The 22,876-nt window shown below is 46.3% G+C and overlaps 1 protein-coding gene across 1 annotated transcript in view; it reads left to right on the forward strand.

Moving 5' to 3' along the window:
• Positions 1 to 22,876, forward strand: part of LOC146858450 (pinopsin-like) — a 204,052-nt gene that overhangs the window by 74,910 nt on the left and 106,266 nt on the right. Inside the window, exon 3 of the mRNA XM_085646919.1 lies at positions 2,412 to 2,557. Within this exon, the coding sequence (XP_085503045.1) occupies positions 2,412 to 2,557 (146 nt within the window). The remainder of the gene's footprint in view (positions 1 to 2,411; positions 2,558 to 22,876) is intronic.

Genomic DNA, 22,876 nt, shown 5'->3' on the forward strand with positions numbered 1-22,876 from the left:
TGGATGAAGAACAGCCGCCTGAAACTGAACTCAGACAAGACGGAGGTTCTCATCCTGGGGTCATCACCCTCCGCCTGGGACGACTCCTGGTGGCCCCCTGCCCTGGGCGCCACCCCCAAGCCAACGGACCACGCACGCAACCTGGGCTTCATCCTGGACTCCTCCCTCTCAATGTCCAGACAAGTCAACACCATCTCGTCTTCGTGCTTCAAGACCCTGCGCATGCTTCGAAAGATCTTCCGATGGATCCCCACCGAGACCAGGAAGACGGTCACCCAAGCCCTCGTCACCAGCCGACTGGACTACGGGAACGCCCTCTACGCCGGCACCACCACCAAACTCCAGAAGAAACTCCAAAGGATCCAGAACGCCTCAGCTCGACTCATCCTGGACATCCCCCGTCACAGCCACATCTCCGGACATCTGAGAGACCTCCACTGGCTCCCTGTCAACAAAAGGATCACGTTCAGACTCCTCACCCACGCACACAAGGCCCTCCACGACCTGGGCCCCAAGCTCCTCAACAACCGCCTGACCTTCCACCAGCCCACCCGCCAGCTCCGCTCCGCCAGCCTCGCCCTTGCCGCCGTCCCACGCATCCACAGAGCTACCGCCGGAGGAAGATCCTTCTCCTACCTGGCGGCCAAGACATGGAACTCCCTCCCCATCCACCTCCGGACAACCCAGGACCATCTCGCCTTCAGGAAGCAACTCAAGACCTGGCTGTTCGAGCAGTAACTTCCCCCCCCCCAGCGCCTTGAGACCCTCCGGGTGAGTAGCGCGTTATACAAATGCCATTGATTGATTGATTGATTGATGTATCAATGTTTTGCAACCAAAATCCCCAAAACATTAAAACGTTACCGAGACCTCTTTTACAAGTGAATTAAAAAAAATTGTTGATGAATAGGCAGTGGCCAACAGGACCCTTGCCAACTCTCAAAATAAAAATAAGATAAAAGATAAGCTTTTCTTTTTTATGTGCAGCCGTTTCCTTTAAGGAAGAAAACAGGCTGCATTTAAGAAAGAAAACACTTTTTTTCAAAGATGATCACAGACATTGTGGTCTCATGACCCAAGCAGGCCACCATCCCTGAGATGGCCTACAATCGTAGTGAGTCACAATTTGTGACCTACCTCCTTAATATATATAAGGCAAGGTCGGATTGCGATCCACTACTATTTGAAATTTTATGAACCAACCTAGTAGTACATAGATCGATTTCTAAAATTCTTTTCTGGTTGCAGAACTACTGGTTGCAGTTTGCGAACAGTATTTGGCAACCAATTATTCGTATATCTAGCCCTTAGATATAAAAGGTTGAACATTTTGTCTGAAATGTTTCATTCAAAATGTGGCTTGTCTCTCCCCAACAATACTCTACAGCTAGTGAGATACGTTTCTTTTTTAATCTCATTCCTAGATTATAGTGGTCAGAGACTCATCAGAGATCCAAGGCATAGTATTTTTCAGTATGCTGTAATGTACGTAAACATTATGAAGTGTGGTGGGTTTATATACTGCTACTAGATAAATTAGTAGTCTAACTCCAGTCATAGAAAATGTGGAACTATGCGCTTATAAAAGACCCTAGGAAAGTTAGTTTTCATAATATACTGTATTATAAAATATTACATTTGCGGCCATAAGTACAAATGCATTTTTGCTGTCGGTTACAGCCTGATTCGGATGATTGGGCCATTACATATGTACAGAGCTCTATTGCGATTCAGTAACATGTTACCGAATTGCACTTTCTGTTTCGCGATTCGGTATTTGGAAAGGGCATATTTAGGGTGTCCCTTCCTAATACCGTTTTGCAGTGGTATGTATGAATGTTTTACGACCAAATTACATCATTTTTTACCGACACCTCAAGGGTGGAGGTAACCATTCGTAAATGAGAACGGGTCTCCAAGGGACCTCTTGCCCTTTGTGAACGTTGAAACAAATATTTTGTAAGAGCAGGCGGCGGTCCAAGGGACTACTGCCTACTCATAAAAAAATTAAACTAAAACGTTTCATTTTCTTTTTTTAAATGCATGCCGTTTTCCTTTATTAAAAAGCAATCACAGACATGATGGTGTCCGACCCCAGCAGGCCACCATCCCTGTGATGCAATTCCTACTGGGTCACAAATTGCGACCTACCTTATCAATATTCATGAGGTAGGTTTATTGCCACCTCATTAGGAATCGCTATTTACAAGTTGTTCGTTTTTGTACATTAGGAATTGTGATTCGCAATGAATCGCAATAAGGAAATCGCAATCCCTAAAATCTATACATATGGGCCATGGTTATTAACGCTGTGATGAGTTTAATATATTTTCGCTACACGGTGGGTTTGTAACTAGAAAGCATTCATGCATATTGTTTTCTGTTAAAGTGTGTCTCCCACTCTCTCTCAGGTCTGGGGACGTCCTGTGGGCCTAACTGGTACACTGGAGGCAGCAACAATAACAGCTACATTATGGCCTTGTTCATTACCTGCTTCACCTTGCCTCTCAGCATGATCATCTTCTCCTACACCAGCCTACTAATGACCCTGCGTGCGGTGAGTATAAACATTCACTCAGCCCTTCACTCTTCATAAAGGGTCCAATGATGTCACCAGAGAGCTCGAAACCCAGGCTGACATCATCAAACAAAGCGCCATTCTAGAATGCCTACTGTTGTTATTGTTAGTAATGCAGGGTTGGGTAAAGAGAACAGTTTTTTCTCTTCCATAGTTCTCCCTTTTAAGGGTTCTCCTACAACAGTGACTTCTTGGCTAATATGGCGCACTCAGCCATCCATACTTTGAGGGAAGTATCTATATAATTTTTAGATAGTCACAGTTGAAATCCTAATACAAATTAAGGTCTTGTGGTGTTAAAAACCCATCAGGTGTTTCTATCAGTCAGATAGTTTTAGTTAAAATCATCTGATATTAGTTTTGTCACTGATTTGATTCACAACACTTCTTAGCCAATTAAGTTGTAATTAAATACACAACAAAAAAATATTATTGTATGTTCCAAATCTTGATTCAGAGAGTCGAGCATTGTGAAACTTTACAAGGAAGGACATTCCTGTCAGTAGAAAATATGCCAGTTTGGCCAATGGTCCTTTGTCATAACTTTTGAGTTCAGGACGGTGTCGGGTGTGGGTCACCATGAAACAAGCAAAACCTCAGAACTTTGTGGTAAATCACATACCTCTTGCAGAAAGTTTCCGACATTGACAACACATGAATATTTACTCCTTTGAAAAGCAAGTGTAGGTACGTCGACAGGGTGGTAAACGAAAGGGAACGACCCTGTGAAAATGTAAGTTCAAGCTCAATAATGAAGCGCCACACATGAAGAAACATCAATCACTCAAACAGGGTTGGTAAAGTGCATCAACTCATCCGTGAGGGTCTCAAGGCGCTGGAGGGAAAGAGGGACGGCTCTGTTGAGTGTTGGGGTCACCCAAAAAGCCAGGTTTTGAGGTCCTTCCTGTGGGAGATTGGTGGAGGAGGAGGGTGTTCCAGGCTTTGGCTGCGAGGTAGGAGAAGGGCTTTTGCCCAGTTCTAGTCTTGCTGATATGTGGGACGGTGACCTGTGAGAGCTGGGCTGATCGGAGGTGTCTTTTGGGTGCGTGGAAGGAGAGGCGGCTGTTCAGGTATGCGGGTCCAGTGTTGTGAAGGGCCTTGTATGCATGGGTGAGGAGTGTCATGTTTATTCTTCTTTCAACTGGAAGCCAGTGGAAATTGCGGAGGTGTTGGATGATGTGACTGCGACGGTGGATGTTGAGAATCAGTCTGGCTGTGGCATTCTGGACAGTCTGGAGTTTGCAAAGGAGTTTCTTGCTGATTCCGGCATAGAGAGCGTTGCCGTAGCCCAGTCTGCTGCTGATGAGTGTGTGTGTGACAGTTTTTCTGGGTTCGGTAGAGATCCATCTGAAGGTCTTTCCAAGCATGCAGAGGCTGTTTGTTGGACTTGGCCCTTTTTGGCAGGTTCACCCCTAAACTTTTGGCCTTTCCTGTGACTATTGGTGGTCCAGTGTAAAGTGCGTGCGCGCTCTGAGTGCGTGTGGTGAGATTGGCCTGCCCTCCCATAGGAATGCATGGGGGATATGTGTGTCCATGGTAATTCCTGATGTGAGAGGAGTGCAGGGTCGAGTTTAGTATGTGCGAACTCGTGAGAATAAATGCTGCGCAAAGGTGTGCACAGATTTATGGTGACTAGTGGAGAAGTGCCACTTTTAGAAGTTGGCATTTCTGTATGCTGTGTGTCTGCCTGCCTGATGTGAATTGCATGTCTGGCTTGTGATTGACAGGAGCTGAGAGGGTTGGGGAATTCCAGGAGCCAGGGTGAGTCTGCCCAGTAGTGAATGGAGAGATCTGCATGCAGATGGAAGGGAGGAGTTGCATCTGGGACCTGAATAGGGTTGTGCCTTCCCTCCACAATGCTGGCTCCACCCCCTGTGGTGCGTCTGAGCACCTAGCCCCCACCTGACAAAGGAGAGAGGAGCTGAGCAAAACAAAGTGCTCCAAAACTCCCCCAAACCAGTTCCAACTGGTATCCCTAAACCCTGTGCTGTGACACAAAGGGAGTTGCTAATATAAATATAGGGGCTGTGTCCCCATGAAATTGTTCAGTTGTTCCCTTGACTGGAGAGGGGGGCTTGCTGCTGCTGGGGCCCAGGAGGGACTGCCATGGGGGCTGCCTCCCTGCTGGAGGGCGCTGTGTGCCTGCCCCTGGGCCCAGCTCTGCCCTGAACCCCTTCCTTGGACTTTGCCTGTTCAGTGTTCCTGTTCCTGATGGGGGGGGACTTGCTGCTGCTGGGGCCCAGGATGGACCGCCATGGGGGCTGCCTCCCTGCTGGAGGACCCTGTGTGCTGGCCCCTGTGCCCAGCTATGCCCCCTAAAACCTTAAGGACTTATTTCTGCCTGCTGGATTCCTTGAGGGACATCAAGCGCCTCGTGAGCGCTTTATTCTACTTTACCCACGAAGAGGAGCGGGGGCTGTGCAGCGTCACGCTGCCTAGAGAGAGAGAGAGGGAATCCTCAGATTAGGGATTCCCCCTGCTTATTTCTATGATTTTAATCAGGTGCCCACCCCGCTTATCTTAGCTTAAATGACGGGAGCCCACCCGCTGTCTATTTAGAATTAGGAAGGAGCCTACCCCTCTTGTGCCGCAACGAGGAAAGAAACCAACCCGACCGCGATCCGCGGCCCGCCTGGTTGTGGGCGGGGCCGGCGGGACGGAAGCGGGAAGGAAATGCGGCCGGAAGGAGGGCTGCTTGTCTAAAGGAGGACGGGAGCCTACCCCGCCTCCACAAGCCCTTAGGAGAAGTCCCGGGAAGAGAAACGAGGGCCGCGTACCGCCGGAGTGAAGGGGAGCGGGAGCTCCCCAGACGCTGCCGAGCCTGCCCCCGCCGCACTAACGAAGCAGACGGCAGGGAAGAGGCTGTGTGCACCCAGGCGGGGCTCCCGTGAGCTTAGGAGAGCCCAGCAAGTAGTGGGCAGCTGCAACGTTTAGGCCTGCGCAGATTGCGCGCCCTTGACTTCCGCTGCTTTGGCAGCATGCCCTGACTTTCGGGACATAGGGCATTTGAGCCCCTGTTTGAGATTGCCAGTGGCCAGGGGGACTATTAGGATTGTAGGACGCCAAGCTATAATGTGATTGTGGTGCTAGGAAATGTGATTAATGTATTATGATTTACGCACCCTGTTTTATACCTCTAAATGTGGTCCTTGTGATTATGAGGTTATTTTGCATATTATGGTTTATGCTAGTGAGATTTATTTTTTTATGTAGTTATGCTTAGGAGGTTAGGGTCTAATGAGTTTAGACTTACGAGAGAATTGCATAATGTGCTTATGCTGGTGAGGTTGGCGCAATGTTTACCAGTAGTTACTGGTTGTGTTCTACATTTATGATAAGTTCTACATTTACTAAGTTCACTTTGTGATGGTTCTGACAGTGGTCCAGTTGGCCCTGTCAGGTGTAAATAATCCCTTGTAGATAGGACCCAGTGCCAGGTGGCACCATGTATATTATGTGTTTACTATTCTAATGTGTTATGATAAAACAAAGACTATTTTTATATATAAGCTTGTGTGGAGTTCCTTTTGTGGTGTGCCTGGGATGTTGTTGCTGTGTGTGCGCGCAAACGCTTTACACATTGCCTCCGATATAAGCCTGACTGCTCGTGCCAAGCTACCAAGGTGGTGAGCAGGGGTTATCTTTGGCGTGTAACTCCCTCGCCCTGACTAGAGTGGTAGTTTTCCAACTGATGTTCATCTCTGATTTTCATGTCTATCTTACTCTGTCCTGAAATTTCAATCTCCTCATCCTACCGAACCGGCGCCACACATTTGACCACTCTTCCCACTTTCCAAATCCTCCCATCCTGAGTCATGGCCGCATTATGAAACAGTTTAAATATCTTCATTGGCTCTGTAAATTTAAATCTCTCTTATTAACCAATAGGAGAGCTCATTTTAACCCATTCATCCAATTTGAATTTTATTAACTTGGTCTTATATGTCTAATCATGATGGGGCATATTATCAAGCACGGCGTTACAATTATCGCCGCTTTAGCGGCAGAAAACTGCTGCTAAAGCGGCGATAATGGGCTTGATAATATGTCCTTGAGAATTCCAATAGAATCCCATGTTGACACCAAACATGGGCTTCTATTGGAATTCTCCAGGGCATATTATCAAGCCCATTATCGCCGCTTTAGCGGCCGTTTTCTGCCGCTAAACCAGCGATAATTGTAACGCCGTTTCTTGAAAATATGCCCCTATGTTTCTTCTGTGCAACTTGTGAATCTAGCTCTTTTCTCCTCCATGCTTGGTTTGTGTCTATCTTCACCCAACCTTTATACTACTTCATCCAACCAGGCACTAAGCTGGTGTAAGGTCCCCTACCCTTTAATAATTAAAAAGTAGTCATGTCAGTGGAGTGATGAGGAGTGAGTCGATAAGCTTCCAACCTACACATTACCTCTTCCTTCCAACACAATACATTTGCCACAGCTAGTTGGATGCCTTCCTTGAGGGGTTTGTAATACCTTTCAACTTGATTCTGGGCAAATCACTTAATGTACTCATGCCTAACCAAAATTAATGTGTGTCCTCATGTAACGTAACTAGTGCTATGTAAAGCGCTCTGATACCTGATTTAGGTCAGGTTCGCGCTATATAAAACCCTGCAAAAAAAAAAAAACGACCCCATTAGTTTCCGGATGGTAAGGAGCACATAGATTGTGTTTTATTCCATTGCATTCTAAAAACTTCTTGGTTTCCCTTGAGCAAAATTGTGTCCCATTGTCTGTCAACAAAGTGTTGGGAAGACATTCACGCACAAAAACTTCTAAAAGAAATTTGATGACAGTATTGGAACTGATATCTGAACCCATTTTAATTTCTGGCCATCTTGAGAAGAGATCCACCAATACTGATATATATGGAGAACTCTTCACTCCTGACAACGGCCCAACTATATCCATGGCCACATCCATCCAAGGTCCTTCACATAACGGACGACACAACAAAGGTGGATTGTAAGATTTTAAAACCTAATCACTGCTGCACATATATACAATCTCTGACCCCCCTTTACACTGCTCCGTCTACCCTGGCCACCAGAAGGAAGACTTTTTTTTTTTTTAATTGACATGTTTTTATTAGGGTTTTGCATGCATTTCATCACAAGAAACATTCACAAGTATAAGCGTGAATCATTGTACCATCATATCATGGACCTTTACGTAAGCTATAGTGCGTGGATACTGTAGTCCATTAGCTGCTGAGACCTCCTGTGATGGCCCGAAAGACTTGCCTCCCATAGGTCGGCTCTATCTGGCCCCCATGCATATCATCCTGGTAGTGCCTACAACTTCCGTCTCGACCGGAATCAACTTTACCTACCCAACTTGGTCTATGCATCGTTCCCTATCATGTCATGTAACTAGGACAACGGTGTGTTAACCGCCAACTGGGGCTATTGCCGCCTACGGGGCGGCTTGGGAAGGGCCCATGGTTAGGGGTGAGGCCCTGAAACTGGGTAAAGTGGGGGGGGGGAAGGAGGCAGTGTGTGAAGTATGGGAGGGGGGGAAAGGATGCGGGATTGGCGAATGAGAAGTTCTCGTGGTAGATTCACCAGAAGCAAGACTTAACCTCTGTTTAGTTTTATTGATGCCAAAGTGACATTCGTGTGCCAATTTAATCAACCTCATCCTTTGATTGTTAGGCGGTAATAATTTGGTACCCCTGAAAAGACATCCACCCATCTTACCATCCAGTATGATTGCACCTCTTCCTGAATTTTCCCTTCTGAGTCCCATCCCTTAACTAGTTTTTCTAGACCCTTTATAAGAATGGGATTTGCATGTAATTCCTGTTTCCAATAATACTCTTCAATGGTACCCTTAGTTATTACATAGATATCTTCTTTGGGTACATCCATAACCTCACTACAGTTTATTTTACAATCGTATTCTGTATCTGTTTCTTTTACTAAACGTGACAGACAATCGGGAGCACAATTCCTAACCTTTGGAACTTATTTATTTTATTTAAAACATTTGTAGAGCGCGGCTGTCACCTGGCAGGTATCCTGGCGCTGGTAGCTTACTCCTGGGAACATACTCAACATTAATGCTGAATGCCTGGAGATTTATCACCCACCCCTTGATCCTACTTGACATCACCGTCAAGCCTTTCGATGTAAATTCCTCCTTAAGCGGCTTGTGGTCCATTCTCTCATTAAACATAGTTCCTCAGATGAAGACTACATTTATTAAGGGCCGAGTATACCGCCAATGCTTCCCACTCTATCACGGAGTAATTGACTTCTACTTGTCTAAGTGCTCTGGAAGCAAAGGCTATAGTTTGATCATCTGCACAATTCTCTATAGAAGACCTGCCCTTAAACCTTTTGAACTCGCATCAGTTGCATTATTGTTTTCTTTCCTGGTACAAAAGGTTTTCAACTGAGTGTGTTAGCCAGAGCTTTTTTAATGTCTTCAAGTTCTTCCTCACACAACTTGTCCTAGGTGTAAACAACGTTCTATTTAAGTTATTTCCTCATCTGAAATGTGCGGCCTGCAAAGTTGTCTGTAAATTTACGATAGAACTCCATAATTCCTAAGAATGACTTTAATTCATTCTTGTTCTCAGGAGAAGCCAAGTTGATTATTGTGTCCAACAATCTGTATTTAGGTCATATGCCTTGTGATTAAATCATGTGCCCCAGATAATTTATTTTGGCTCATTTGATCTTACATTTTTCTTTTCTGATTGTTAGCCCATACTATTTAAACTTCATAAGAACATGTTGTAGCCTTTTTTCATGTATAGCCTAATTTTCACCAAACATCAACACATCATTTTGTAAAAGAATACCCCCAGGGACCTCAGCTAGTATGGAAGGCATGGCCTTTGAAAAACTGATACCACTGACACAATGCCAAATGGCATCCGTTTAAACTTTTAAGCCCCCTAGGGATTTATAAAGGCTGTAAGATCTTGAGAATCAGCAAGTAAACAAATTTGGTGTCAAGCTGAAGTGAAGTCTAATGTTGAAAGGTCTCAGCTCCAGCTACCTTGGTAAAGATTTCTGTTATTTTGAGCAAGAAGAACGTGTCCACTATGACTTCCTTATTAAAGGCCCTAAAATCTATGCATAGGCAAATTTCTAGTGCATGTTTTTAGCCACCACAATTGGAGCCAACCATTCCGTCGCCTCAACTGGTGTGATACAATCTAGTCTGCATAATTCTTCCATCTTGGCCCTGACTGCTTCATGTACACAAATGCGAAGGCTTCTTGGTTTAGCTGAAACTGGGATGGCATTATCTTTTTTGTTTTATTTTGTGCAAAAATATTTTCAGGCAATCCAACGTGTCAGAGAGAACTTCAGGAAATTCCTTTTCAATGTTATGTTTTTCATCCCCCGTTGGGGGTTGAGATACACACCTAAATCCTTCTGCACAAGCCAGTGCAGGGGATATTGTCACCACGAACAGATACATATATTTTGCATACTGCATATCTGTTCTTGTATTCTACCCTTCCTAGGAAGTAACCTTTCATTTTTATTGGCTGCCATCCATACCCTCCTGGGGAAATCTCCATTTTGTGAAGTTTAACTTGTACCATGTACATTAAATTGAACACTCCTTTGGAAATTATCGTTAACCTGGAACAAGAATCAAACGTGACTTCTATATCTCTGTCATCTATCTTTATCCACTCTTTTGGATTATTCAGATTATTATCTGACATCTGTAACACAAACTCATTGCAGACTTCTCTTATATTTTTCTAATCCACTTTTCTAAAAACTTCCCACTCTTGCAAACTACCATGTAATGCCCTTTTCCCCCACATTTGATTCATTGGGCATTGAGAGCTGGGCAATCTTTATTATTTGCCAGATATCCAGTATGCCCACAACTAAAATATCAAACTTTGAACTCATCAACAGTTTTCGTCCCATATGTGAGTACTTTATTTTTTACCACTTGAACATTACTTTCTTTCGTTTCTACTTGATGTACATCCTCTTTTCTCACATTTTTTGTATTTCCTGCATACACTTTAACATATGTTCCACTTGCTTGGCTACAATTAACACTTCATTTATGTGAGGGTCATCTTTAAGCCACAATTCTCCTCAAATGTTCTCTATGTTGCAGTCTAATAAAAATGGATCTGTTATCCATTCATCACAACTAGCCCCAAAGTTGTATATGACTGCTAACTTCCTAAGTAAGGAGACATGCTCTTCTACACTTTCTCCATCCTTCTATGAAAATTTGCCAAAGTGAAAGCATTCTAAAATGGTGCTAATTCTGGGGAGAAAATGATTATCTAATTTTTCCGTGCACATCATATTAACCTGTAGCTTCATTTGCCTCTAGATCATGAAAGTGTTCTAATATATCCTGCCCCTCACAATCAAGCAATCAAGTAATAAGGCTGTTTTTCTTTCCAAACCTAAATTAGGTCCACATACTACAGCGTAATTATGGAACACTTTTTTCCACCTATTCCATCTCAATGACGGTTCACCAGGGCAGAATAAAAAGAAAGGGGGTGGTGTAACATTTTGCATGTTTGGTAACTCTACTCCTTTGACACGTGACAGATTAATTATTAATGTGAAATTGCAGCACTTATAACCGACTAGAACCTTAAAAAAAATAACTTGCAATGTCACTTTTTTTAAACCCAGAAAAAGTATGGTGTCATATACGACTATGCAAATCACTGAAAATGTTTATGTTTATTTTCTAGTGTTTGCAATGAAATATCCAGCTCAGAGGTGCACTACTATGCAAATAATTGAATATGCTCTTTCAGGCATCCACCATATATGTGTTTTCCACTACTGAATAATGTTATTTTCCTTGAAAGTGTGCGAATCATTTGGGAAGGATGTGTCCATGTGTTGGCAATGACAGAAGTTTATTACAGTAATTCCTCTAAAAATCCACCAGGTGGCAGTAGAAATGATCAATGTAGTGTACATGAATGCCCCCCCGCCTCCCTTTCCGATATATAATGTGCATTTCCCGGCCGCGCAGCGGGCGCGCCTTCAGCGCGCCAAAGGCGCGCCTAAGGCAAGCCCGTCTGCGCCCATCCGCGACCGGCCGGGACCAGGGGCCACGCACCTTGCTCCTGCTCCTGTCTACACCCCAGCTCAACTGCTGTCCTTTAATTCGATCCAGTCCATCGCCCCTCCCCTGCTTCAGCATATAGCCGCTCTGGGCATCTCTGCCCCTCCGCCCCCTTCGTCTGGTTCTGCTTCTCTTGCCCCCTTGCTATACGCTCCTTCTCCCCCTGCCCCAGCTCCCCCTCCTCCACCCACTGTGGCTACTGCCTACCTTCTAAACACTCGATCAGCAGGCAGGCATCAGCTTGAGCTTTTCAATCTACTGGACACTGAAGCCCCTGATTTTCTGTTCCTTACAGAGACTTGGTTCTCAGCCGACTCCCTCCCCGATCTTTTATCCACCCTCCCCGACTCTTACTACGCCCTTTGGGCGGACCGCCATGATGGTAAAACCGGTGGGGGTGTGGCTATGATCACCCGCTCCAGTTTTCAGTTTCAGCCTCTTCCTCATCCTCCCATGCTTGGCGTTGATTTCTTAGTTGCCCGTTCAGTTAATCTCTTGGTTCCCCTTACAATAGTTCTTGTGTATCGCCCCCCTCAGAACATGCCCTCCTTTGTCCCTGCTTTGCAGGAACTCCTGGCTACGCTTGTGGTCAATAATTAGTCTGTGCTCCTCTTGGGCGACTTTAATTATTGGCCGGGCGACCCCAGAGAAGACCAGTTCTCTAAGGATTTCTCGGCCACTCTTCAGTGCCTTAACTTCCTTCCTCATGTTCACTCCCCTACCAACGTTCATGGTCATATTTTAGATCAAATATGGTCAGCCAGCCGCACTATTCTTTCCCCTACCATTCTCCCATGCACATGGTCCGATCATTCTCTGATCTCCTTCTCCATTGAGCTCGGCGTACCTGAGAAACTCCTCCTACCCAAGAATATTTCTGCTCGTAATTGGAACCGGGTGGATTTTAATTCTCTCCGTGCTTCCCTCACCTCCTCTCCTCCTGATCTCTCTAATCTCCCCCTTGATCTTCAAGTTGATGCCGTGAATCATTGGCTGTCCTCCTCTTGTGACCTGGTTGCCCCTCTCAGAAAAGTCAAGGCCTGTCGCCCCCATGATGCCCAAAAGTGGTTTACGGACAAGCTGAAAACTCTTAAATTGGACCTTAGGCGTTCGGAACGCCTCTGGAGGCGCAACTACTGTCCTCTCTTGCAAGCTACATACAAGTCTCTCTTAGCTAACTACAAGAAGGCTATTCTTTCAGCCCAAACCATCTACTTTTCGGATAAAATCACTTCATCCGCCAATAAGCCCAAAGAGATTTTCTCTATAGTTCGCAATTTAGTTGCTTCTGACAGGGCCAACCCTAATCTCATCCCGTCCCAAGCTCTCTGTTCATCCCTGAATGACTTCTTTATAGAGAAGATTGCGAAGATCAAATCCAACATCCCTTCAGCTTCTTCGCCATCTCTTCCCCCTGTCTTTTCTTCGCCCTCTTCCTTTCTTGACCAGTTCTCCCCTATCTCTTTGGATTCCTTTCTTGCTCTACTCCAGAAAGTGAAGTCAGGCTCTCCAGCTGACTGCGTTCCAGCCCGCATTCTGAGAGAGCTCTTCATTCACTGTCCTGACCCTCCCCTCTCCCTCCTTAATGCCTCTATTTCTTCAGGCCTAGTCCCGAAATTTTTCAAATCGGCCATAGTTTTCCCCATTTTAAAGAAACCTGGGTTAGATCCCTCCTTTCCGTCTAACTTTCGACCCATTTCGCTTCTTCCATACCTATGGAAGATCTTGGAGATTCACATCACTTCTTGTCTCTCCACTTTCATTGAGGACAACCATCGAGGACAACCATCGTTTGGCCTCCCACCAAGCGGGATTCCGCCCGGCCCACTCTACTGAGTCAGTGGTCCTGTCCGTTCTATATGAGCTAAAGAGTAAAGCCGATTCCAACCTTCCCCAAGCCTTGGTGCTCCTTGACTTGTCCGCTGCGTTTGACACGGTCGATCACTCCATCCTTCTTGGCCGTGTCAGCGCAGCGGGCGTTCGGGGCACTGCCCTCTCTTGGCTCACCTCCTTTCTTAAAGAACGGACTCAGGCGGTCCATCTCTCTGGCTTTTCTGCCCCCACCCGCTTGGTTTCATGCGGGGTCCCCCAGGGTTCCTCCCTATCCCCTCTTCTTTTTAATCTTTACATTTATCCCCTTATTCTTTCTCTTCTTGACATGGGGGTCTCCGTATATAATTATGCGGATGACCTCCAGTTGGTCTTTGATCTTTCCTCTCCCTTGGACTCCCTGCCTAAATTCCACTCTACCCTAGTTTTCATCTCCGAGTGGATGAACACCAACCAACTTAAACTTAATCTGGACAAGACGGAGTTAGTCCTGACTGGCCCCACCATTTCCCCTTGGTCTGCCGCCTTTTGGCCTCCCACCTTCGGCCCCTTGCCAGTATCGGCGGCCTCTGCAAAGACCCTGGGCATTAAAGTCAGTCGGGACCTCTCCATGCATGCCCAGATTAGCTCAGTTGTTTCCTCTTGCTTTCTTTCCCTCCGGATTATTCGAAAAGTGTCCCGTTTTTTTCCCCCCGATGCTCTCAAACTTATTATTTTGGCAATGATTCTCTCCCGTCTCGATTACGGGAATAGCCTCTATGCGGGCATTCCGGCCTACGAATTACGCCGTCTTCAGTCTATTCAGAATCAGGCCGCCCGACTTATTTATCACCTTCCCAAGTCCCACCACATCACCCCTGTCCTGAAGTCCCTTCACTGGCTTCCCATTTGCCAGAGATCCCTTTTCAAGCTGGGATGTCTGGCTTTCATGGCCCGTGCCCGCACTGCTCCGGCTTTCATTAACTCTCTCATTAACTCCTACACTCCCAGCCGTGCCCTCCGTTCCTCCAATCAGGCTCTTCTCACTGTCCCTCGCTTCCGCAGATCTAAGACCGGCGGGACTAGATTCTCTGTATTAGCCCCCCGCTTTTGGAACAGTCTTCCACTGTCCATTAGATCTACTCCAGACTACTTACACTTCCGCAAGGCACTTAAGACCTTCTTGTTTTCCCAAGCGTACTCCTACTGATTCTCTTATCGGCAGACTTCTATGCTCCTCAGTCCTCTACTCTAGCGCCAGGAAGCCGCTTGGTCACAGTGCGCTCTACCAAGTACTTTTTAACTAACTAACTAACTAACTAAACTGTCAAAAAACGGAAGCTCTCACGCTGACCTAAAGAAAACAAGGCCAGCCTCTTCCTGCAGTGAAACGTCACACTCCAGAAGCAGTAGACCGAGGAAAGAATCCTCGCTCTTCACCAGTCTCTCTCCTGTGTCTGATAAAAACAAGAAGACCCAGGTATTAGTGTTTACTATAATTTCCCTTCTAGATGTCCCTGTAAGGAGTGGTAGAAGGTGTGCTGACGATCTGTGAGGGTGTGTCCCTCACACCGCCTTTCTGTGTGCCAATAGTGTCCCTCGTGATGAGAATGCTGGGTATGCATACAGTAAACCATGCGGTTGGTCGGAGGGAGTGTGCTCGGCAAATTATGGTCGTAGGCTTGCCGATACTAGTGTGTGTATCACTGACAGTCGTGCTGAGATATTCCAGTGCATAGATTCCAGACTTTGCTGATTGTAGTCGTGCGATGCCGCACATGCACTTAACGTTCGTGGCTCCTGAAATGTCAAGCCGCACCCAATGCTCTGCCTCCCTTAATTGCACACCTACAATTGTGCATTAACTGCCCGCCTCCCCCAATGTCACTCTGTCCACTTTCAAGATATGCACGAGCTGTCCCAAAATGCCTTCCAAGCAGCACTTAGTGTTGCCCCACAATTCAGTGAATATTAAGACAGGCAAATACCTTTGAGTTGGTGTTACCAAGAAAATATCCTATGGACCGCTGCAACTAAAATATTTGGTAGCACCATAAACTGGCGATGTCTATGTAATGTCTTATCTTGAAAGGACGTGCTACCATAAACCTAGAGGGTGTTGCTCAGATATAAATTTACCTTAAATAAATGAAAAGACAAGAGGCATTTGGCAAAACAGGAACAAGTTGGTTTAATTAAACGCTTCAGCCGGGAGAGCCTTGACAGACTGTGTCTGCTCAAAGTCTCTTGGCGTACAAAGTATTGGCCGCTGTTATATACAGTTCATGAGGTACAATAAAGCAATTTCTACATTCCAAAAAAAGCATCTCAGTTGTAAATTAACAAGTGCAGGCATCTGATAAGGACACAGATGGCTCTCGACCTCGGGGAGAACTAGTGTGGGCCAGTGAGTATGTGTCCAGATGTCTGGCATTAGAAGCATGTGATCACTATGTGTGGTGCGCATGTTGTGTACTGATTGGTTGAGTGTTCCTATCTTTATGTGCTATCTAGCTTTGTGGTATTTTTGGGGAGCGCAAGCCTATGGCCAAACATGTTTTATTGGGGCCAATTTCCTGTGGAAGTGATCAGGGTGTTCCCTGGGCACGCGTATGTCTTTAGGTTTAGAGAAACCCCCACCTGTGACCTTGTATTCGATAGGCGTGGGTGTGGGTTGTAGAACTTGTATAACCATGTGCCTCTGACTCGGGGTTGATGGGGAGGTCGCCTTGGGTGAATCCGACAGCAATCATGTGAGTTCATTATAACTCCTGAAAATAATATGGGAGTTAGTGGTATCATTTTTATCGCAATCCATAACATTGTGCATACAGCTGTCATAGCATACATTGCCATTGTTCTTATTAGTATCGACACTGTTAAGTTAGCTTAGATCATAATTTACATCAACATTGTTCTTACTAGTAACAGTACAGTCGTTTGAGCAAGGATTATGACATACATTGATATCATCATTGCCGGTGTTGGCGTTACTGTGCGGGAACAGGTTATGACAGACATTGACATTGCATTGACAGGTATTGGCATGGTCGTGCGTGCACAGGTTATGGCATACATTGATATTGCATTCATTGGTATTGCTGTTGTTGGGCCTGTACATATCATGGTAATCATTGACATCGTAAACACCCATTCCAACATTCCCCCCACTAGTTGATTCTTCAGCTACTCTATGCTCCTTATGTCATGACAGTTATATTATTAGTAAATGTGTGTATATGTGTGTAGTGTGTGTTACCTTTTCCCATACTTCCTAATTAGAGGACTGCTTTTTTACAGCAGTAAACCCCCACTTGTAGGAAACCAAATAATAGAAGTACAACAATGAGAATCAACGTTAGTGACATGAATAGGCTGGATACCCATTAGAGGATCCACGAAAAGATACTATGCAACCAGTCCTGCTCCGGGGCACCTTCCTCCTTTTTCATGTCGGCTTGCAGATGATGCAGTTCTTGGATAGTATGAGCTAATGTCCAGTTGTCCATATCATTTCCGGGAATAAAAGTACAACAGTAAGCACCAATCTTGGCACACACTCCACCCTCCATTGCAGTCATCAAGTCCAACACGTACTGATGTTGCATTACCATGAGGCGGATGGCTTTTTTTAGTAGGTGCTTCAATTTTGGGGAAAATGGTGACTTTGAAACTTTTTTAATGCTATTCACAGTATAGGTTTTCACCCCCTCTTCTTGTCACAAAGGGGACAGTACTCTTCTTTGCGGGATGCTCTGCTTAAAGATGTGGGGCCATATATAGGTAGCCCAATACCGGTCGGTAACGGCCGATTTTCGGTAATTATACCGTTACCGACCGGTATTTAGGCTTTTGATATGTAGGGGGATCATTTCTGTATTCGGTAATTTACCGAATCGGTAAAATTACCGAATCAGTAATTTTACCGATTCGGTAAATACCGAATACAGAAATGAGATGTAGGGGGAGTGTGTGGTGGGTGTGGGGATTCGTTATTTACCACCAACTGAAAGTTGGTGGTAAATGACAAATGACTCAGTAAATGCATTTTTTGGCCCTTAGATGTGTGCAATGTGGCAGACACACATGCCCTCAGGGCATGTATGTGTGCCACATGTGCACACATGCAGAAATCAGGGGTGCAACAGGGTGTCAATGTGACACCCTGCCACCCTTGATTGAGCTCCCCCCATTACCGATTCGGTATTTACCGATTCGGTAATGGTAACTGGCTTCCCATTGATTCCTATGGGCCTCCTGGCCCATAGGAATCAATGAGATACAGGTTACCATTACCGAATCAGTAAATACCGATTCTAAAATACCGACACTTACCGAATTGGTATTTTTTTACCTACATTACATTTACCGATTCATAAATACCGAATCGGTAAAATTCGGTATTTAAGAATCGGTAAATGTAATTTACCTACATAAGGCCCGTGATGTTTTAACCGATGCAGGGGTGTTCTTTTGACCTGCATGGACAGCGGGCAATTGTGAGGCGAGGCGGATGTTTAATTTTAGGCTAATGCTACCGTTGACAGGTGCACGTCCCTTGGGTCTCTGCACGTGGCGTGCAACAAGGTTTCTTTCTAATTGGGCTGAGCTACTGTGTTACCCCCTCCTTCTGGAAGGTTCGAGAATCTTAGGGCTGTTGTCAGACTGTTTTGTGCTGGTCGCAGGGGGCGGTTACCTGTGGTTTGGGGCATTACTAACTTCAACAAGGGATACTAGAGGTTATGTGTGGACCCCCGTTGGAACCTGCAGGGGAAAATGGCCAGGATTATGTTGGTTTGTGGTGTTTTCTCAGCAAGAGTCAGGAGTCTCGTCAGGACTTTTATATGTTCGGCTTAATGGAGGTGGTGCTACTGAATTCGATGGATTTTCCCTGTGGGATACTGCTGCTGTCGTGCCCATCGCTGGGCTATAGCCTCTTTGACTTGGATGTGGCCATGGCTGGGGTCAGACGATCATGAGGTCCAGTGAATGTCATTTTGACCATCAGGGCATGGTTGGTGAGCCCATCCCTGCACCCCAAGTGCAGGCTGCAAAAGTCATTTGTGGAGACCCTTTCCCTCCTGTCTCTGGGAAGCACAGCTTACGCCACTGGAGCAGTTGCCTCATTTTGGAACTATAAGAGGGCCTCCATTTGGAGGTAAACCCTGAGGCGGTTGAGACTTATGTAGCCAGCCCAAAGTTGGACCTGAGTTAGTGGTCCTGGGTGCCTGTTTTTATGCACCAGTAGGGTCCCACCCTGCTCCCTCAGCAGACTCTTCTCCCCATTGGGGGGAGGACAGCCAACCATTCCCTGGGGGACCATCAGCAGAAGGGGCCATGGGCTCTCTCTGGGCACCCAAATGGCAGACTGTAGCGTGGATTCCCAATCGACATAGCATGGCTGTCCTGAAGACCGGCTGTGGAGGCAGGTAAGAAAATGGGACCAAGAGTGAAACAAAGAGGGTAGGTCATTTCGGGCAATGGTTTGGACTTATGGCTTGTTTGTACCCTGTGATTGTGCTAGTGAATTGCCTCCCCAGACAGTCACCCCACCTTGTCGTAAGTGGGGGCTGGCCCCTGCTGGACTGTGGCAGTGATTGTTGTGTGCTTGGTAGGGGTGGGCGGAATTTGCGTAGTCGCGCTACACAAAGCTCCGCGAAACGGTAAAAATCCCCACAAACACACAGAAATTCCACGAGCACGCGAAATTGCTTGTTTGCGATGCTTTTTTCCTGTTTACGATCGCTGTTTGCGTGCTCGGGGGGAAATTTCTCACGAACACGCATTTTGAGGACATGAACAAGCAAAAAATTCCGCGAAGCCGCGTAACGCAGAATTTTGGGCAAATCCGCATTCTCCGCGGAACGTGAAATTACCCAAATTTCGCAAACGGAACGGAATATACCGCCCAGGCCTAGTGCTTGGCCATCGACCCAGTGGGGTGGGTGCAGCCTGATTTCCTTGAAGAAGATTGGGTGAGATAGGTGCAGCGTTCTGGGTTTGGATTTTGGGGGTGAATGCTTTGTGGGGGCTGTCCCTGTATTATTCAGGTCTGGTCATGGTATAGTTTTAGGTGACACCGGTTGGTCATGTGGCCCGTTCGTTCTGTGACAGTAGTGGTACTCTATGAGGCTGGATTGGGCCCAGCCCCCCGGACCTCAGCCACTAGGACTGGGCAGATACCCTCTTGGGTCCATATATGGAGCTCTACCTGAGACGGGTGCCATCTGGACGTTGCAGCTAATGCGGCCCCCTCAAGGGCAGTCTTTTTCAACTTCTGTTGGACCAGCTTGGCAGTGTCTCTCTGGGCCTGCTCCTGCTTCTCCCTGTCCTTCTCCTGTCTCTTCCAGTAATAGTGTAGTATGTGGGCCTGTGTTTCCCAACATGGTTTGGTGTCTAGCCCTACCACGCTATCTAGTCCGGTCTGGATCTCCGTAGGTGGTCCCCTCTTGAGGATGTTGTAGAAGAATGCAATCTGGGAACCCGTGTCAGTCCAGGGTTGTCCTGTCTCCAGCCCCACTGTTCTCTCATTCTGTCTAGGAACTCAGTCTTGGTTTACCCAGGTTTCATGCTCTTTGCCATTAATCCTCCAACGTCTAGGCAGTCAGGGAACAACTCCATCAGGACCGTCCAGATCGGGTGCCTGAATAAATTAAATGCGACCCGACATGATCGGTGTTGATGAGTGTTACATGCTGGGATGCCGGCTCGAGAGAACACCGTGTTGGTTTGCTCAACAATGAGGCTGCTGAGCAGACTTTTGATGTCACCTGTAACTAGGTTTATACCCGCAGCAGTGTTCTTTTCAAAGAAGGAGATTAATTTCCCCACCTTGTCCATCAATGGGAGCAATTTATTCCTGAGCCCTTCTTTGTCCATCTGGGCCCAAGGCACGTAGATGGTTCCTGCTACACCTTTCTGGAGTAGCGACAAATCCTGGTTCAGGGCAACTCTGTTGGTTTCTCCCCGACATAGCGCTCCCATCGTCTCAAACACTCCTGCTTGTAGGGGTAGTTCCGTTTCAGAGCTCCCCTCCATGCCAAATGCAGTCTTTCGCAATGTCCATGTCCTGTCTTGAAGAAACCATCCTCGGCCGAGAACAATCATAATAGTGGCCCTTCATTTCGGTTCAGCAGGCCAGTAGATGATAAAAAGGCCTCATGAAGGCCTCACCCTCTTCTCTGGGCATTATCTCTCTAGGGGTTGGGCTGTCTGACCAGCGCGTCCGAGGAGGGAGCGGTGGACGTACTCGCTGTCACTCTCCACGTGCACCTGTAAAGGTGCCATGCTGTCCCTTTAGCATCTCAATTGTGTCTCTGTCAGGCTTTCCTAGCTTATTTCCTTGTCAGCCCCTCTTCTACATTGATGGCCCGGTGATGTATGGATCGTCATTAGGGCCTTCCCCACAACTCATCTCTGTGCTCACCTCAATATGGGACACTGAAGCCGAGCTCCTGTTCCATCCGGGGGAGTTGTTCCCCCTCCTTGCTGGGCTTCTAAGGCGAGAGTTATCGCTCTGTCCATCCTTAACTCTCGCCTTTCCTTAATCTCACGTCTGGGTTGCCTCCTTCTCTCATTGGTATGTGCTATTATTCTAGGCAATGTCTTAGCCTCAATCTCACTACCTGTTGCTTCTTCTGTGCCATTGGCCTGTCTTGATGGAGTGTAGCCCACGGCTCCACTTCAGAGTCGGATCTTGCAGCACTGGTGGTCCTTCCTTCCCCCTCCACTGGTGGAATCACCTTCTAAGAGGGCCACTAACCTCCCTCTGACCTTATGACACACTTGGGGAGTTCAGGAGTATGCATCCCTTGTTCGGCTCGGGCCTATTGGATTGCAGCCAATGGGTGAGGGGTAAAACCCCGAGGGGGCTTAGTACCGGTCTGAGCTGGGGCTGATGTTGCCTGGGCTGGCGGAACCTGGGATCTTCTTTCCTGCCCAGTGGCTTGCTGCCCTGGGGGCAGGGGGGACATTTAGAAGCCTCCTCAACCAGTGGATTGGTGTAACCCAGCGTGGCAGCGACTTTGATGGCCAGCAATAGTGAGAGCACATCCCTGCTGGTGTATGGTGGGGGAGGTGCAGATGCCTTACTCAGGGACAGTCTTGTAAGCTGGGACCACCTCAAAGAATGCCCACAGTTCTAGTAGGGCTTCTTGCTTAGCCTTCTTACGTCCTGTATACCTGGTCAGTATCTGAGTCTTTGTGTTTTCTATGATATTGGTGTCGAAGTGCCCCCTCAGGCCAAGGAAATGTGTAGACTTTGGTATGGGTATGCCACTCGCAGCAGTGTTTCTCTAGTTTCCTGGCCTGGGTGGGAATCCTCACTTGCATGTGGTCTAGTGGAGTCTTCATCATGGATTGGGAAGCTTGTTTGTTTTAAAGGTCTTTGCAAACGTTTGATTTTCTCGAGATTTTTAAATAATGGATCTGTGTATCAAAAACCAATCTACTTGGTCATGAGTTTGAAAAATATTGATGCATCAAAAGAAATGATTAACATTAAATTGAGACAAAAAATGCAATGAAATAATAACCTATAACAAAAGTGCAAATATTAATTCAGAGCAGTATGAATTGATTTGTAGCAGTGAACTAGAAATTATGGACCTCTGATTTGAAAATAGGGTTATTATTACCTAAAGCATGGACTTGATAACATGACACAACATTTAAACATGCAGCATGATTTGCAAACTTTCAACAGCACCACAACATCAATAAGTGCATAAAATGGAAATATAATCTAATGGAGATTAAAAAGGTTGACAGAAAAAATAGTTATTTTGTCCAAAAACCTGGGCCCTCTCCTCATGCCTCTAGCCCGTGGAGAGAGGATGCTCGGCGTAATATGTGGAGCAAGGTGAGCCTGGGAGTCTGTCACGGTCGGCTCGGCTGACAAAAATTAGCAACGATTAAAGTGGAGAAAAAGCAATAACCGGATAACTATCGACTCCCTGTGGACTGACACAAGCTACACCTGATTCACCAAGTTCCGAATTTTCTCTAACTTCCAAATTACACACTATATTACACCCATGGGTTGTGCGTATCACTGCCTTATGACCAGCAATCCAAGTGGAGGAAAAAAGAGGAACACTTCTCACTTTTTTTAGTATATATCAGTGTTGAATCAATAGCACTAAGTAAACTTTTGTAACTAAAGAAAAATAAGTTTGAGATGTTAGCTCTTTATCATACCCAGAGCCTATGCATACAGACTTTCCTCCACGCCCTGCAGTCCAAGCTATCCCCTATTGTCACTCAGGGACGAGGTGTACCCTGTTCCACACCCAAATGTACAAGCGATTCCTTACTAACTCCCAGGGAGGAGGCATACCCTGTGCTCCACACCCAAGGTCAGGTCTAAAAATCGTAGCTACCTTCGCCTTCTTCTAGCGT

The sequence above is a fragment of the Triturus cristatus genome, chromosome 3_2 (genome assembly GCF_964204655.1).
Source record: "Triturus cristatus chromosome 3_2, aTriCri1.1, whole genome shotgun sequence".
NCBI classification, from domain to species: domain Eukaryota; kingdom Metazoa; phylum Chordata; class Amphibia; order Caudata; family Salamandridae; genus Triturus; species Triturus cristatus.